This window comes from Bombina bombina, chromosome 1 (assembly GCF_027579735.1).
Source record: "Bombina bombina isolate aBomBom1 chromosome 1, aBomBom1.pri, whole genome shotgun sequence".
Classification (NCBI taxonomy): domain Eukaryota; kingdom Metazoa; phylum Chordata; class Amphibia; order Anura; family Bombinatoridae; genus Bombina; species Bombina bombina.
The window spans coordinates 104709802-104729147 of record NC_069499.1 but is presented as its reverse complement, the minus strand read 5'-3'; the positions used below and the strand labels follow the sequence as shown (position 1 = coordinate 104729147).

At 38.0% G+C, this 19346-nt stretch overlaps 1 protein-coding gene across 1 annotated transcript in view; it reads right to left on the bottom strand.

Annotated features, from left to right (window-relative positions):
• NRDE2 (NRDE-2, necessary for RNA interference, domain containing) overlaps nucleotides 1-19346 on the bottom strand; it is a 185180-nt gene that overhangs the window by 151871 nt on the left and 13963 nt on the right. The window contains exons 3-6 of the mRNA XM_053697566.1: nucleotides 18672-18851; nucleotides 17293-17436; nucleotides 12725-13169; nucleotides 3447-3852 (exon numbers count right to left, since the gene is read on the bottom strand). Of these exons, the coding sequence (XP_053553541.1) occupies nucleotides 3447-3852; nucleotides 12725-13169; nucleotides 17293-17436; nucleotides 18672-18851 (1175 nt within the window). The remainder of the gene's footprint in view (nucleotides 1-3446; nucleotides 3853-12724; nucleotides 13170-17292; nucleotides 17437-18671; nucleotides 18852-19346) is intronic.

The window sequence follows — 19346 nt, the reverse complement described above, 5'->3', positions numbered from 1 at the left end:
CTATTGCCTGATAATCTAGAGACTACAGTATGAAATGAGATGTGTATACTTTATACAATTTAATCTATTACCTGATAATCTAGAGACTACAGTATGAAATGAGATGTGTGTACTTTATACAATTTCATTTATTACCTGATAATCTAGAGACTACAGGATGAAATGAGATGTGTGTACTTTATACAATTTAATCTATTACCTGATAATCTAGAGACTACAGGATGAAATGAGATGTGTGTACTTTATACAATTTAATCTATTACCTGATAATCTAGAGAATACAGGATGAAATGAGATGTGTATACTTTATACAATTTAATCTATTGCTTGATAATCTAGAGACTACAGGATGAAATGAGATGTGTATACTTTATACAATTTAATCTATTGCTTGATAATCTAGAGACTACAGGATGAAATGAGATGTGTATACTTTACACAATTTAATCTATTGCCTGATAATCTAGAGACTACAGGCTGAAATGAGATGTGTATACTTTATACAATTTAATCTATTGCCTGATAATCTAGAGACTACATTATGAAATGAGATGTGTGTAATTTATACAATTTCATCTATTACCTAATAATCTAGAGACTACAGTATGAAATGAGATGTGTATACTTTATACAATTTCATCTATTACCTAATAATCTAGAGACTACAGTATGAAATGAGATGTGTGTACTTTATACAATTTAATCTATTACCTAATAATCTAGAGACTAAAGGCTGAAATGAGATGTGTATACTTTATACAATTTAATCTATTGCCTGATAATCTAGAGACTACAGGATGAAATGAGATGTGCATACTTTATACAATTTAATCTATTACCTAATCATCTAGAGACTAAAGGCTGAAATGAGATGTGTGTACTTTATACAATTTAATCTATTGCCTGATAATCTAGAGACTACAGGATGAAATGAGATGTGTATACTTTATACAATTTAATCTATTACCTAATAATCTAGAGACTAAAGGCTGAAATGAGATGTGTGTACTTTATACAATTTAATCTATTGCCTAATAATCTAGAGACTACAGTATGAAATGAGATGTGTATACTTTATACAATTTAATCTATTACCTAATAATCTAGAGACTAAAGGATGAAATGAGATGTGTGTACTTTATACAATTTAATCTATTGCTTGATAATCTAGAGACTACAGTATGAAATGAGATGTGTATACTTTATACAATTTAATCTATTGCCTGATAATCTAGAGACTATAGGCTGAAATGAGATGTGTGTAATTTATACAATTTAATCTATTGCCTGATAATCTAGAGACTACATTATGAAATGAGATGTGTGTACTTTATACAATTTAATCTATTGCCTAATAATCTAGAGACTACAGTATGAAATGAGATTTGTGTACTTTATACAATTTCATCTATTACCTGATAATCTAGAGACTAAAGGCTGAAATGAGATGTGTGTACTTTATACAATTTAATCTATTGCTTGATAATCTAGAGACTACAGGATGAAATGAGATGTGTATACTTTATACAATTTAATCTATTGCCTGATAATCTAGAGACTAAAGGCTGAAATGAGATGTGTGTACTTTATACAATTTAATCTATTGCTTGATAATCTAGAGACTGCAGGCTGAAATACGATGTGAATAATTTTATTAGAATGATCAATAGGAAACTAAAAGACTATTCTATAGAACAGTGGTCACAGTTATAAAATATTTTTTTTTTTGTGTATTATATTGGGCTCGATTTATCGTTCATATTCTCCTATATTTTCTCCGAAAAATTCTCATGAAAAATAATGCCCCTATTTATCATTAAAAAACATGTTCTCCAAAAAAAGCCTTAAATTAGATGCTTTTAGGGCTTGAATTACAAAACCCTTCCCCTGCAGTCCGTATTTATGAAGCAGTGGCCATCAGACTCTTCACCACCTCTTATGACAGCTCCTGTCCGCATGTGATTGGCTGTGCACGGTCAGGGGACGGCATTGCACTCGCTTTTTTGCGCTCGCATTCAATGCAACCCCAGCCTGCACACACCCAATCACCTGCAGGCAGGGGGCAGCGTTGCACGTGACCACAAAATACTGCTCACATGCAATGTTAAATTCCACCAGCAGAATTCTGTCCGCCAGAGTCGAGCTGCGGCGGACAGGGGCGCAAATCTATGCCCCTGTCCGCCGCTACTTGATAAATCAAGCTCTTAGTTGTATGTCATATAGTTCTCCTCATTAATTCTCCTAGTTACAAATGTATCATTGATATTCTCCTATAGAGGACTGAAAGTTCTCCTGAAAGTTCCTGCATTAACGTTCTCCATAGCTCCAGCTACTGAGGAGAAGAGCATTAGAAATATATTGGAGAAGCACAAAGAAAAAACAACTTTTTTTATGATAAATACAGGTGCACCACTCCAAAGGAGAGCTGGGGAGAACTGATAGGAAAACAGAAAGGAGAATTCACCAAATGATTGATAAATCAAGCCCATTATAATGTACATTTCTCTCCTTCACATTGAGAACTTTGCATAGCCTGATAAACAGCTATTTATCTTAAATGTATATTTTTAAAGCTTTTTATATTAAAAACAATATAGATCACTAGATACTATACCACAGTCTGTTTTTGAGAGAAGTTGTATTTATTGTGAGATAAATTGATATACAAGTTCTTTTTTCCCCTAGGGCTTCTCACTACCCCAGAACATAGAATATGTCAAAGGAAATCTCTGATGCAGAACTTACAGTTTAAAGGGATAGTATAGTCAAAATTAAACTTTCATGATTCAGATAGAACATGCAATTGTAAGCAACTTTCTAATTTACTCCTATTATCATTTTCTTTTTTTTCATTCTCTTGGTATCTTTTTAAAAAAAAGCTGGAATGTAAGCTTAGAAGCCGGACTATTTTTGGTTCAGAACCTGGGTAGCGCTTTCTGATTGGTGCCAGCCCATGGCATCTATTTTCAGACTCGCCAGAAACAGCAGTTATGAAGCAGCAGTCACAAAGATCACTGCTCCATAACCTGTCCGCCTGCTCTGAGCAGGCGGACAGTCATCGCCGGAAATCAACCCGATCGAGTACGATCGGGTTGATTGACACCCCCTGCTGCCGGCCGATTGGCTGCAAGTCTGCAGGGGGCGGCATTGCACCAGTAGCTCTTGTGAGCTGCTGGTGCAATGCTGAATACGGCGAGCGTATTGCTCGCCATATTCAGCGAGGTCTGGCGGACCTGATCCGCAGTGTCGGATCAGGTCCGCCAGACCTTAATAACTAGAGGCCCATATGTTTGAGGGCTTTAACAGACATTACCAGGTGTGATGAGGTTGCTTTTTCTCCAGCAGTAGCTGTAACTAGTAGTCTATATGCTACCTGTTCAATTGGCCAATAATCAGCATTTCTGACACGGAAGAAGCTAAGTTCCTCTACTGTAATACATACTCACCGTACATACATCTCTTTGCGCCTGGAAGAGGTGGATGAGAAAGAATGCTGCCATCTTGCACTGCTGCTAATGTGGTTATACACTTTCCATAGATACTATTTACTTTGGATACAGAGAAGGTGCTGAACTGGCTCTGACAAAAGAGGATGTATTTCTGCCACAGGTTTGGATCATTGGGGTGAAGAAAAACTAATTTCTTCCATTCCTTGAGCAGAGCAGGAGCCTCCCAAAACTCTTCACAGATCTTCAGCCGAGCCAGTTTCAGCTCAATGCTGCCCTGATTGCTCTCAATTGCTCGATCTAGAATGGATAGTTTTTTCTCCAAAAGCAGTTTTAGTGACATCCGATGGCTTTCGGCTTCTCCGGCGTTGGTGCAATACATGCTGGGCTGATTTACCAGCTCGTCCTAAAACCAAAACAAAATGTGTCCAGAACATACAAGCAGGGAATCTGAAATCAAACTCAAGGTAGTGTCATGTTTGTTACTTTATAAAAAAAACGAACACATAAAAACATAAGCGGTTCACCCTTAAAGGGACATAAAGTCCAAATCAAACTTGCATGATTCAGAGAGAGCATGCAATTTTAAACAATTAGCCTAATATCACAAGGAAATTTACTAAAAAAAAAGGTTCATTACTCAAAAGAACATATTACACTCAGAAGTCACAGCTTTGCAGACTGGGAAAGGCTAGGGGGCAGGGTTGAAAAAATCCCTGAGAGACAGTCACTGTTGCTTTGCAGCGCTGCTCCGTATTTGACTGTTCTCTTCAAACAGCACTTTGCTCTGGATGCACTGTATTAAGGAAAACAGTGAAGCAAGAGCACAGCCTGATGTGGACGAGCGCTACAAAGTGAAAGCGCTAACAGTTCCTGCATGCGTCCCATTCTTTCTGCAGACATGCTGCATTTTCTGTAATGATATTGTTACAAAAAACTGCTGCCATAAAGCACTTAGGACATGTGTTGTAAAACAGTGCTCAGGACACATGTATATTTCATGTATATTTCTTAGCCTAGATATGCTCTTCAATACAGGAAACATAAAGAACAAAGTAAATTTAATAAAAGTAAAATTTGAAGTTTAAATTTAAAATTAAAGTCGAATGCCCTATCTGAATCATGAATGTTTAATTCAGACTTTTGAGTAGCAACTTAAAACAAAGTAATTTTTTTTTAAAACTTTAATTGAAGGGTAATTGTAAGTGAAATATTTCTATCATGCATATTACAAAAAACAGCAGGTTTTTTTTGTTTGTTTTTTTACTTGCCTGAAAAAAAAAAAAGTGAAGTAAATGCTAAGTTTAATTTGAAACTAATATAGCAGCATCAGTTGCATCAGTGTTCTCCACAGAATATATTTTGCCAGCCGGGTGGTATTATGAAGTAGCCGGGTGGGGGCTGTGTAATATTTTCTAATATTATATCATTTTCTGTTATGCAAAGCACAAATTCATTCCAAATTTAACATACATGTATTTGATAATTTGTGCAATAAAAATTAAACATTTTTAATATTGGCTCATTTTAGCTTAAAAGGGACACTAATCCCAATTTTTTTTTTTCATGATTCAGATAGAACATGCAATTTTAAGCAACTTTCTAATTTACTCCTAATATAATTTTTTCTTCGTTCTTTTGTTATCTTTATTTGAAAAAGCAGGAATCTAAGCTAAGGAGTCTGCCCATTTTTGGTTCAGCACCCTGGATAGCGATTGCTGATTGGTGGCTACATTTAGCCACCAATAAGCAAGCGTAACCCAAGTGCTGAACCAAAAATGGTCCGGCTTCTAAGCTTTACATTCCTGCTTTGATCATTGATAATAGGAGTAAATTAGAAAGTTGCTTAACATTGCCTGCTCTATCCGAATCATGAAAGAAAAAAAACTGGGTTCTCTTTAATATTAGCTAAAATTTTAACCGTGTGGTCAGTAAATTTCGCTGGGTGGTGCCCCCACTCAAAAGGTCCTGGTGAGAGCACAGTGTATACCGCCTACCTATTGTCACTGAATAACAGATGATCACCAGCCAATGAACAGTAGTAGGAAAAATCTATGAGACAACGACCATAACTAAGAGCAATGCTGAGGTACGGTCCCTTGCAGATCTATATAAAAGTGTAGTTCGTATGCTCAGAACAAGAACATTAATGTAATTTAAATCGTCCTGTTCTACATGAAACAAAACAATACTACAATGTCCCTTTAAATCAATGTACTTTGATGGGTTTATATAAAATGTGTAGCTATGCATTGTAAAACTAATCTGCAATATTTATTGTGAGCCCTTTTTTATGGAAATTAGCTCTGAAAATTGTAGACTTTCTAATTCTCAGAAATGAATTCTTAAAAGGGACATGAACCCCCAAATGTTTCTTTCAGATAGAACAGGACATTTTTAACAACTTTCGAATTTACTTTTATTACCAAATGTTCTTCATGCTCTTGATATCCTTTGTTAAAAAGCAGAGATCTAAGTTCAGCGTAGGATGTGTCCGGAGCACTATATGGCAGCAGTTTTGAAAGAATATTATCCATTTGCAAGAGCACTAGATGGCAGCACCATTTCCTGTCATATAGTGCCCCAGAGACCTACCTAGGTATCTCTTCAATAAAGAATACCAAGGGAGCAAAGCAAATTATGATAATAGGAGTAAATTGGAAACTTTTTTTTTAACATCTGCAAAACAATGAACTTTATAACAACATAATAACCACGACTAGCCTTGTTGTCTGAAGTCTCAAACCCAGATTGGCTCTTCTAAATAAGGCAAATGGTGGGTGCTGTTTAGCTTTTGAAAAACAATTGCAGCAAGCAAGATGTTAATAGGCAAGATTACAAGTGGCACACAGCGAGTGACAGGATACGCAATATTACTGGACTTGCTATTACAAGTCCATGGTAAATCACATTTACCAGAGATCGGTTAGTGCAGCCCACATCGCTCTATACTTTCAATTAAGATAATGACCGTGCTAAATTGCGCTCATATTACAAGTTTAAAGTTACAGATTGCGCTTGAGAGCAAACTGAAACTGCGCTAGAATATTTAAAGCGACTTGAGACCTGAAGTCTAAGGGTTAAAAAAAATAATCTGTCTAAATATGTTTATGTATGTCTATATTTGTGTATATGTATTTATATGCAAACATACATACAGTATATACACATACAAACACATAAATACATATATACACACACATACACACATAGACTTCTCAGTCAAAATAACTTAAATAGAAATTATATTGTATTTTTCATTTTTAATATGTTGAAACTCTTCCTCCCTTAGAAAGAAAGAAAAAAGTCCTTTTTAATTAAAAAAAATAAAATAATAATAATAATAATAATAATAATAATAATAATAATAATAATAATAATATATACACAATCGTATGCAAAAGTTTAGGCACCCCTGACAATTTCCATGATTTTCATCCGATATAATAAAAGGCCAAGTGTGTTTGTCCGAAGCTGTCATGCGCAGTAGAGACTGCGCACGAGGACAAACACACCTGGCCTTCTAACTGTCTTGACTTCCTCCTGGCGTCGCGTGTGGTGGAGTGGGCGTGGCCGAAGGGCATGATGTGGGCGTGCCGTGGGCGGGCCGAGCGTGGCGTGGGCGGGGCCGAGCGGGGCCAGATACCGGGGGAGTGCACAGTGAGTGATTCATTGAGACAGAGAGCTCTAAAAAGAAGGGGATAGTGAGAGCAGAAGAGGGGGATAAAGAGAGGGGGAAGAGTGAGCAAAGGAGAGGGGGGGAGAGAGCGCAAAAGAGAGGGGGGGAGAGAGCGCAAAAGAGAGGGGGAGAGAGCACAAAAGAGAGGGAGAGGGAGAGAGAGAGCAAAAGAGGGAGAGAGTGAGCAAAGGAGAGGGGGGAGAGAGCGCAAAAGAGAGGGGAGAGAGCGCAAAAGAGAGGGGGGAGAGAGCACAAAAGAGAGAGGGGAGAAAGAGAGAGCAAAAGAGGGGGGAGAGAGAGAGAGAGAGAGAGAGAGAGCAAAAGAGAGGGGGTGAGAGAGAGAGAGCAAAAGAGAGGGAGGAGAGAGAGAGCAAAAGAGAGGGAGAGAGACAGCAAAAGAGAGAGAAAAACAACAAAAGAGGGAGAGAGACAGCAAAAGAGAGGAGAGAGAGAGCAAAAGAGAGGGGAAAAAGAGAGGGGAGAAAGAGAGAGCAAAAGAGAGGGAGGAGAGAGAGCAAAAGAGAGGGAGGAGAGAGAGCAAAAGAGAGGGAGGAGAGAGAGAGCAAAAGAGAGGGGAAAAAGAGAGAGCAAAAGACAGGGGATATAGAGAGAGAGCAAGGGGTGGGATCGCTGTACTGCAAAAAATGGCCCATGTACACGGGCTTTAGGACTAGTTCATAAATAATTGGGTGTTTAGATCAGCAATTTTTATTTTGATCTATCAAATAACTGAAGGACACAGTAATATTTCAGTAGTGAAATGAGGTTTATTGGATTAACGGAAAATGTGCAATATGCATCAAAACGAAATTAGACAGGTGCATAAATGTGGGTACCCCAACAGAAATATTGCATCAATATTTAGTAGAGCCTCCTTTAGCAGAAATAACAGCCTCTAGACGCTTCCTATAGCCTGTAATGAGTGTCTGGATTCTGGATGAAGGTATTTTGGACCATTCCTCCTTGCAAAACATCTCCAGTTCAGTTAGGTTTGATGGTTGCCGAGCATGGACAGCACGCTTCAAATCACCCCACAGATATTCAATGATATTCAGGTCTGGGGACTGGGATGGCCATTCCAGAACATTGTACTTGTTCCTCTGCATAAATGCCAGAGTAGATTTTGAGCAGTCTTTTGGGTCGTTGTCTTGTTGAAATATCCAGCCCCGGCGTAACTTCAACTTTGTGACAGATTCCTCAACATTATTCTCAAGTATCTGCTGATACTAAGTGGAATCCATGCGACCCTCAACTTTAACAAGATTTCCAGTACCGGCACTGGCTACACAGCATGATGGAACATCCACCAAATTTTACTGTGGGTAGCAAGTGTTTGTCTTGGAAAGCTGTGCTCTTTTGCCGCCATGCAAAACGTCCCGTGTTATAACCAAATAACTCAATCTTTGTTTTATCAATCCACAGCACCTTCTTCCAAAATGAAGCTGGCTTGTCCAAATGTGCGTTTGCATACCTCAAGTGACTCTGTTTGTGGCGTGTGTGCATAAAAGGTTTCTTCCGCATCACTCTCCCATACAGCTTCTCCTTGTGCAAAGTGCGCTGAATTGTTGAACCATGCACAGTGACACCATCTGCAGCAAGATGATGTTGTAGGTCTTTGGAGGTGGTCTGTGGGTCTTTTTTGTTCTCACCATCCTTTGCCTCTCTGATATTTTGCTTGGCCTGCCACTTCGGGCCTTAACAAGAACTGTGCCTGTGGTCTTCCATTTCCTCACAGTGTACACTGACATCTTAAAACTCTGTGATAACTTTTTGTAGCCTTCCCCTAAACCATAGTGTTGAACAATCTTTGTTTTCAGGTCATTTGAGAGTTGTTTTAAGGCCCCCATGTTGCCACTCTTCAGAGAAGAGTCAAAGAGAACAACAACTTGCAATTGGCCACCTTAAATACCTTTTCTCATGATTGGATGCACCTGTCTATGAAGTTCAAGGCTTAATGGGCTCACCAAACCAATTGTGTGTTCCAATTAATCAGTAGAAAATCCAAAGAAATTTCCAGCACCTGGGACCAGGGAGGTGTGCAAGCTTCAAGGGTACTGCACAATACCCAAATAAGCATAAATCACAGAAAAGAAGCAGCACTACCAAAATATCTTCAACAGATTTATTCGTGTAAACTGCACAGTATCAAAGCCAGACCACAAAATAGCAACGTTTCAGACTTAGTCCTTAATCATGCATCCAAATAATCAATGCTAGGTAGTTACAGGTATTCAAATCAACAAAATGACAAGGGTGCCCAAATGTATGCACCTGTCTAATTTTGTTTTGATGCATATTGCACATTATCTGTTAATCCAATAAACCTAATTTCACTACTGAAATATTACTGTGTCCTTCAGTTATTTGATAGATCAAAATGAAATTGCTGATCCAAACATCCAATTATTTATAAATGAAAGTCATGGAAATGGTCAGGGGTTCCTAAACTTTTGCATACAAATGTATTTTTAATTTTCAAAAAATATTCATATATATATATAAAAAGAAAATGTTCATCTATGTGAAGAACATGGGAATTTAACCCCTTAGTGACCACATCACTTTTCAATTTTCTGACCATTTGGGACCAGGGCTATTTTTACATTTCTGCTGTGTTTTTGTTTAGCTGTAATTTTCCTCTTACTCATTTACTGTACCCACACATATTATATACCGTTTTTCTCGCCATTAAATTGACTTTCTAAAGATACCATTATTTTCATCATATCTTATAATTTACTATAAAAAATTTATAAAATATGATGAAAAAATGGGTGGGAAAAACCCCCCACTTTTTCTAACTTTGACCCCCAAAATCTGTTACACATCTACAACCACCAAAAGACAACCATGCTAAATTTTGTCCTGAGTTTAGAAATGTTCAATGTTTACATGTTCTTTGCTTTTTTTGCAAGTTATAGGGCAATAAGTACAAGTAGCATTTTGCCATTTCCAAACCATTTTTTTTTTTTTTCAAAATTAGCGATAGTTACATTGGAACACCGATATCTGTCAGGAATCCCTGAATATCCCGTCACATGTATATAGACATAATAGACATATATGACTTTGGCATAATTTTTTGGTAATTAGAAGGCCGCTAAATGCCGCTGCGCACCACACTTGTATTATGCCCAGCAGTGAAGGGGTTAATTAGGTAGCTTGTAGGGTTAATTTTAGCTTTAGTGTAGAGATAAGCCTCCCACCTGACACATCCCACCCCCTGATCCCTCCCTGAACCCCCTCAAACAGCTCTCTTCCCTCCCCCACCTCACAATTGTCACCTTCATCTTAAGTACTGGCAGAAAGTCTGCCAGTACTAAAATAAAAGGCATTTATTATTATTTTTTTAATATTTAGTCTGCAGTGATGGGTCCCCCTTTAGCCCCCAACCTCGCCAATCCCCCCATACAGCTCTCTAACCCTCCCCCTATACCTATTTGCCGCCATCTTGGGTACTGGCAGCTGTCTGCCAGTACCCATTTTGCCATAAAAAATGTGTTTTATTTTTTTCTCTTTATATTATAAAGCATTTTCTGTAGTGTAGCTGCCCCCCCTCAACACCCTCCCCCCCTCACCCTCCCAGATCCCTTGTCCAACATATATTCCCCCCCAATCCTTCCCATACATTTACAATAGATTTAATTAAATGCGGCGCGTGCGCACACCCCCCACGTCCACCCAGCCGCACTCCCGTCGCATCGCACACACTTCTATGTGAACGGATCCGGAACCAATGATGGGCCGCCCACCCGCCACAGCTCCCACCCAACAACAATCAGCACCATCGATGGCCAAAGCAGGGAGGGCCACAGAGTGGCCCTCACTGCATCGATGGGTAAGAAAGGGTATTGCAGTGATGCCTCAATATCGAGGCATCACTGCAATACCCTGAAAGCGTCTGGAAGTGATCGCCATCGCATCGAGAGTTTGAAACTCCAGAGGACGTGTCAGGCACGTCCTTGGTCCTTTATTGGTTAGCGCTCTAGACATTTCTCCAGCACACCCGATAGCAGTCTATAGGGAGAGGGTGCTAGCCCGGTCAAGATAGCTGATGTCCTGAAGTTGGCTCATCTAGGCCATTTGCTCATGCGCTACCTTTTTATTTCAACTTGTAATACAAGCGCTAATGCTCTTCAGCTGATCACAGTTAGCAATCGAACGGGAAAACAAATTAGCACGCCACATCTAATCTGGCCCAATGTGTTTTAAAAATGTTTATATATCAAGAAAACAGAAATGATTTGTAATTACGTGTTTACTGTTCTTTAATATCTTCTTGTTTGTTCAATCAAGCTCAAGAATACATTTTTTAATGGCTGTACCTTTTAAGCAAGTACAACTTACCAATGGTGGCCATGCAGTTTTTAGTCTTAACCAAATTACATTTTTTAGAATAAAACTTAAAAAAGGGATATGAAACCCAAAATGTTTCTTTCATGATTCAGATAGAGCATGCAATTTTATTATCAAATTTGCGTTATTCTCTTAATATTCTTTGTTAAAGGAGCAGCAATGCACTACTGGGAGCTAGCTCAACACATTAGGTTAGCCAATGACAACAGGCAGCTACCAATTTGCAGCTAGTTATCAGTAGTGCATTGCTGCTCCTGACATTTACCTAGGTATGCATTTCAACAAAGGATAGCGAGTGAACGAAGTAAATTTGATAATAGAAGTATTTTTGTGGTTTTATGCCCCTTAAAAGGGACATTAAACTTATGTGCACAACTACAAAAGAATAGTAACTACTCACTATGTTATTTCATCTCATCTTGTTCCTGCAACTCTTTAAAAAAAAAGTTTTCCTGTTTTACTAGCTTAAAGGTGACAGATACTGAAGCTCCGCCTCTTTGTACTGGGGGCCGCCATCTTGGAGTTCAGGTATTCTCACAGCCTGTGACATAAGCTGTGCACACTCACAGATCAGTAACATTTGCTCCTTTTTCATTTAACAGCTGCATCTTTTGCTTGGAGTTATTGTGCATGATACATCATGTGAGCTTTTTTTTACACAGATTTACAGTTACAAAACAAATTTACAAAAAACAATCTACAATAATATATTGCAATGCAGCAGCTAAACTAATTTACAGCTCCTGCTTTGTATTATGCACCCTAATCTGAAGCACAAAAAGGTGACAACCTCATTCATGTGTAAATGCACACAGCTTCTGCTGCAGTAAGTGAGAATACCTGAGCTCCAAGATGGCGGTGCCCAGTACAAAGAGGCGGAGCTTCAGAATCTGGCACCTTTAAGCTACTAAAACAGGAGAACATATTTGAAAAGAGCTGCAGGAACAGAATGAAATGCAGTAACATAGTGATAAGTTACTATTCTTTTGTAGTTATGCACAGCAGTTTAATGTCCCTTTAAGGGCTCCTAGAGAATGCACAATTTAGCAGTGACAACATCACTACTTGAACTCTAGCCGGCACATGTCTCAATTCTTGATCATTCTACCTCCCATTAAGAGCAACACATTTTTTCCAGTATGGCACTAATGCATTAAACATGTGAGCCTTTTATGCTGCATGATACGTAAAACAATCTGAGGTTGAATAAATATGGAAACTAAATTAGGTGTCAATTCAGTACCTGGAAAGACACAAACTCCATCCACATCTTGATATCCTCTGGGTTTTCTCTGATCCGTCTGTTGTACTCCTCCACTCGGCCTAACATACTGCTCTCCCGAGAAGCTGGCTGGGGATTTTCCTCCTGCGGCACACCTTTGCCTTGTAGCCAGAGAGCAGTGGATGCATCATACACTCCCAATGGGTTCACCCAACTGGTGGGCAATTTGGATAAACTGGAACCTTCTTGGTCACAATCCATAACAGGAATGAAGTCTCGGCTAGAGTCGTAGTTGTTGATGGACACTGTATTAGCATGGGACTGGAGCTGTTGCACCGCACTCTTAGCAAAGTAACGTTTCTGCTTCTTATTTGCTTGTTTCTTCTTATCAGAAGACTGGTTTTCCCAAACAATCAGCTGCTTCTTTGGATTAATTCCCAAGCAAGAATTTCCTTTCCGCTTGTACCTTTAAAAAAAAAAAAAAAAAAAAAAAAAAACAATACAATTCTGTTTATACATATACACACCGCAGAGAAAATGTTCTCTCATTAAATAAAGTGAAGTTTGGAAATTATTTAGTAAGTCAGAATAATAAAAAAAAATGATGGGTAATATACAGCTGTTTAAAGTGATGGCAAAGTAAGCGATTATACAATGCTACATTTGATTAATCATTAAAATATAATGGTACTTTCATTTATCAATTTATATAATTTTTAGTGAAAACCTTTACAAATGATTAAATTTTTTTCCCGCTGTTCCTCCGCCTGGCTTTTTTCTGTAAAAAACATTTTATTTCACGTTTTCGCTTAAACCAATAAAATGCGGACCAGTTGGTGCCTTTTGAAGACCGCCACACGCCCCTTCATCACAGAGAGCGCATGCGATCAAGATTTTGGACATTACGGTTTTCGAATTAGCATAAAGTGACGCGCATTTGCTAGATTCCCCAGAGTCTTGCAGGCTCAAAGCATCTATCTGTATGCTGGCTAAGCTGCATAGTGCTGCGAAAACTTGTATACAATGAAAAATTCTGTACAATGTATCGGGGGTGATAGCATTCTACCGCATGGGCAAATCGAAGATTGAACAAACGATGCCCAAATAATGACGTAGCGAGCGGTTGGGACCACTTTCTACGTGAAACAGAATCAAGCCGGAAGAACATATGGGGCGGAGTAAATATTATAAATGCTGTGTGAGTTATATCATTTTTTTTTAAAGTATTAATTGCTTTTTTGGAAGAAAAAAAAACATAGCAATCCACATTGTTTTAACTTCAGGCATAAGGATCTGGTTTTATTTTGACTTAAATTTACCATCACTTTAAGAACACTATTTTCTTTTCTTCTCCATTATTTAAAGTGATGGTAAACCTTAGCTAATGAAATGATATATATATATATATGTGTGTATCTTTTTTTTTAATCTATCCGTGAAAAGGGTTAAACCTGTGCCTATAGTAATGCTTCTATTACAATGTTATGCCAGCCCACTGGTATGAATAATTTTCTTTTTTTATGACAATTCCAATAAAAATCCAATCAGTGTGTGTGTCATATGACACTCTTGAAGTCCAGCACTTTAAAAGCCCTTAGGAAGTCTATGTAGAGAGTGGGTGGGACTGCTCTCAATGTCACAGCCCAGCCAAAAGAGGAAATGAAGAGGGCCCAAAGGAACAGAAGATACCAAGTAGGATACTAAATAATGTATTATAAAATATATATACACTTTTTTTTATAATAATTATGCGGTTTTGCTTGTACACTAATATAATTTTCATTGCAACATTCTTAAAGTTTAAAATTTACCATCACTTTAAGTGTTTGTGTATTATTTTAAGATTTATCACCTAAAATCAGACTAAATTAAAAGGGACATTAGCTTTATGCAAAATCATTGGAAAGTATTACGGTATATCATAAAAAGCTTCAGCTAACCAAAGTATGCGCATTGTGAGCAGTTACTCTTCAGCTCTTTTTACTTTAATCTGCATGGTGAAAAAAACAACTGGCTAATTTATATCATCTGTGTTGAGTTCACACTTTGATCTTCTGTGATCTTGTGGGGTTTCCCCATAATTTTAAGAGATTTCATAGCAGACATTAACCCTTTGAGTGCTAAGCACTTTCCCACCTGGGTGCTAATATTTTCTGGGTTTTTTTTGGTTTTTTTTGAAAAAACATTTTTTAACTTTTAGTTTTTTTACAGACCCCAAAGACTTACACTGTTGGAAAGGGTAGGCGATTCTGTAGCTGCTTAGATGCCTGAGATACTGGCTTCTAAGCAGCATGCCCCCTCCTCCTAGTCACGCAGTGACGTCATCACATTATTGCGCGTGACGTCGCCGTGCATCACGTGAAGCCCCGCCGATGCCTGTCACTCTACAGGCACGATCGCCGGGGTAGGAGCGGTTAGGAGCCCCAAGATCTCCCTCAAGGTGGGATAGTGCTCATGACAGCTCTAAGTCGTTATTAGCACCAGAGTGAGAAACTCTGTGACGGTTTAGAGCCGTTATTAGCACTCAAAGGGTTAAACCAAAGAAATAAATGGACTGTGCCTGCACATAACAGATACATGCTCCCTTGTATGTCCTGGAACAAGCATCCTAATAAGATGCTTAAAGGGACATGAAACCCCAATTGATCTTTCATGATTTAAATTGTAGAGCACACAATTTAAAACAACTTCCCAATTTACTTATTTTATCAAATTTTCTTCATTCTCTGTATATCCTTTGTTGAAAGATCAACAACACACTACTGGGAACTAGATGAATACGTTGTGTGAACCAATGACAAGAGGCACATATGTGGATATCAATAGAAGGCAGCATGTTTGATAATAAAAGTATATTGGAAAGTTCTTTAAAATTGTATGATCTATCTGAATCATAAAGGTTTAAATTTGACTTGACTGTGCCTTTAAATTCCCTCTAAAATAAAAAGTCTGGCTACTAAGGAAATTTTGTGGTAAAATATATCTTCCTTTTTCACATAGAGATGTTGTCAGTACATTTCCTTGCCTGCTAGTACATTTCCTTGTATTTTAAAAGTGCCTCTCTCTCACTAAATAGTGGCAAGAAAAAGAAAAGAAAAAAAAAAAAAAAAAGAGAAGAGATCAAGTATAATCAAAAATTTCATAAAAGTAATAGTGAGGCCCATTTATCAAGCTCCGAATGAAGCTTGAGGGCCCGTGTTTCTGGCGAGTCTTCAGACTCGCCAGAAATGCAAGTTATGTTAGTCTAAAGACCGCTGCTTCATAACCCTGTCCGTCTGCTCTGAGCAGGTGGACAGAGATCGCCACAATTCAACCCGATCAAGTACGATTGGGTAGATTGACACCTCCCTGCTGGCGGCCAATTGGCCGCGAGTCTGCAGGGGGCGGCGTTGCACCAGGTCACAAGAACTGCTGGTGCAATGCTGAATACGGAGAGTGTATTGCTCTCCGCATTCAGCGATGTCTGTCAGACCTGATCCGCACTGTTGGATCAGGTCCGACAGAGATTTGATAAATAGGCCTCACTATCTCAACCCGAGTGAAGTTACTGCTGATCTACACGCATGAGCAGACTTTGTATGTAGTAACTGACATAATCTGTTACTTCACAGCTCAATTTAATTGCCTAGAAGTCTTTAATAAATAAGAAACAAAAAACAAACACTTTCAACTACTCAGCACTAAATTTTACTGTTTTAAAAAGGACATTAGCCAAGATCAAAACGAAATTATCTTTCACTCTTTACCTGGCATGTACTCTTAATGAAGACACACAATACGGCAGTCAGTGCAAATGTGTCAGTCTATAGCTATAGTCTTATCTAATGATCTGCCCTTACAAGAGTGGCACGGGACAGAACATTGCAAATGGAGATCATTCACAGTTTAAAGCAGGAGCTTTAACTATGGAGCCAAAGATTCTAGAATATTTAGATTACTCTAAATACAAAATGCGTATTGGCTGCTAAAAAAGTGCGTAAATGGCATCTCAGTATTTTTGCTGGCTCCTCAATAATTTTGCTGTCTTCTAAACAACAGATAATTATGTCAACTAGGCATGGGCGAAATATCAGGAAAAAAAAACATTTTCTGATCCATCAAAGTCTATGGGAGATTTCGATTTTGCATTTGCGACTTCTTAAAGTCTATTAGTTACCGCGGTTTTGCGAACGTGAGAGCACAAACTTTTTACTTGCAACTCATAATTCTTACTTCCAACGGTTTTAATGCTCAAACGCGAGCAAAAAATACTGCTCCACTCATAATCTGCCCATTTTTTGTAGTGCTCAAATGCTGATTGTACTGTGTATAAATGAAATAACAAGTCTGATGTATATTTGCAATTTTACCCCAAAAGGAAAATGACAAACTGTTACATCATTTTTGTACCAAGTAAGTTACAGTCCGTTCCCTTAAACTAAAACATTTTGTACCAAACTCTACAGAATGTAAATGACAAATTGGTTCTCAATTGTTTAATATGATTCTAGGTTTTGCTGCAATATAAAAATAAAGTTTGCTATCACTTTCTAAGCCCAAGGAGCCTCAGGAGTCTTTCAGGCTTCAGTACCCTGCTCAGAATGAATCACCTTGCTATGTCGCCTCGGTACAGTGACTTGTACTCCCAGTTTGCAGGGTCAGCTTTCTTATCAATTCTGAATGTCTCCTCTTCAACAGACTGAGCTTCATCAAGCCAAAAAACACGGCCAGATTCTGGCATCTGAGTGTCCCTCCTAGTACAGAGAAAGAGGGTGTTTATACAGCAAGATCACAGCTGATAATTATGTGCGCAGTGATTTTCAACCCCACAAAAGTGCTAGAAATCCCAGAATGCCACAGCCCTATTCTGGGGTTGTGTTACAGAACTATTGATCATGGTGGAATTAAATACAAAATTAGTCAAATTTCTTCAAAACTAACTTTCTTTTCAAAATGTATTACAGACGTTTTTTGAGCCCTATGTTAGAGCATATCATTTTAGCACTAATGATGCTGCAAAGCTATAGGTTTACCCCCTGCAAAGGGGTCAACAACAAAGTTAAAATTCTGCTTGGGACCAGCAAGTCTGACACCAAGCTGTTTGACTACTACTGCTGATTGTATCAGAAGCAGGTGCAGTTCAGAACCAGGAGAGCTCTGTAGATACAGAGTGGTATTTTAAAAATGTGTTTAACCCCTTTGTAGAAGTAAAAACACATAGCTCTGCAATGTCACTAGAGATAAAATGACATGCTCTAACAAATAAGAGCATTTAATTGTATAACTATAATAGTCCTTTAAAGGAACAGTAAAACTGCAAATGAATCAGGATTTAGATAAAGCATACCATTTTAAACAACTTTTTTCCAATTTACTTCTACTGTCAAATTTTCTTTGTTCTCTTGGAATCCTTTGTTGAGAAGTATGAACAGGAGCAGCAATGCACTACTGGGACCTAGCTAAACCCATTTGAGGAGCCAATGACAAGAGGCATATATGTGCAGTCACCAATCACCATTCAGCTCCCAGCAGTGCACTGCTGCTTGAGAGCCTACCTAGGTATTATCTTCAACAAAGGATACCAAAAGAAAAAAGCAAATGTGATAACAAAAATAAAATTTGAAAGTTGCTCTGAACGTTTAATTTTGAGATTATGGTCACTTTAACCTTTTTTGCATACAAAATACTATATAAGCATATTAAATGTATGTATTACCCGCTGCTCCTCCATTTACATAGAGTATGAATATACTGCAATGTGTAAGAAGTCACTATTCCTTTTCTGTGACAGTAAACTCTAAGAACTGAGAAAGGAATAGTACCTTCCACATCACATCATGCCTGTTCAGTATATATATGAGATATATGCTTACTAGACTGCAATGTTTATTATAGTTACTTCAAATTCATACAAACTTTCTATAACCATTTAAATAGAACACTGTCTTCTGCAGGATTTATTTTATACAATTATGGAACCCTGGCGTACTTTGCTGCAATGTCAGGTTCATTCGCCTTCCTGTTTGCTGCACTGGAATCAGAGTCAGCGCTGCCATCTTCGTCCTTATCAGAACCTTTCTTCTTGTGACTTTTTTTCTTCTTTTTTTTCTTCTTTTTCTTCTTTTTTCCTGCCTCCTCTTCTGCCAACTCTGACTCAGACAGACTCCGGCTGCAGATCATAATAAAAAATAAGTTTATCGTCACCATGCATTAAAGGGGGTATTAATAATAAAAAAAAAAAAGTGGTTCAGACAGAGCATACAATTTTAAAAAGTTTCCAATTTACTTCTATTATCAAATGTTCTCTTTCTTCCCATGGTATTCTTTGTTGAAGAGGTAGGTAGGTTTTTGAAGCACTATATGGCAGGAAATGGTGCTGCCATATAGTGCTCTTGCAAAACATGGGCAGGCTCATGAGCTTATGTCCCTGCTTTTCAACAAAAAATACCAAGAGAACAATTTATTTTTTTATAAAAGAAGTAAATTAGAAATTTGTTTAAAATCGCATACTCTGCCTGAACCATGAAAGAATAATTTTGGGTTTCATATCCCTTTAAACGGTTTTGCTCACTACTCATTCAAGTGTTTATGTTTTACGACATTTAATCAGATCAATTTCTTACTCTCATCTTTAATTTATAATACTCAAAAATGTTATATTACA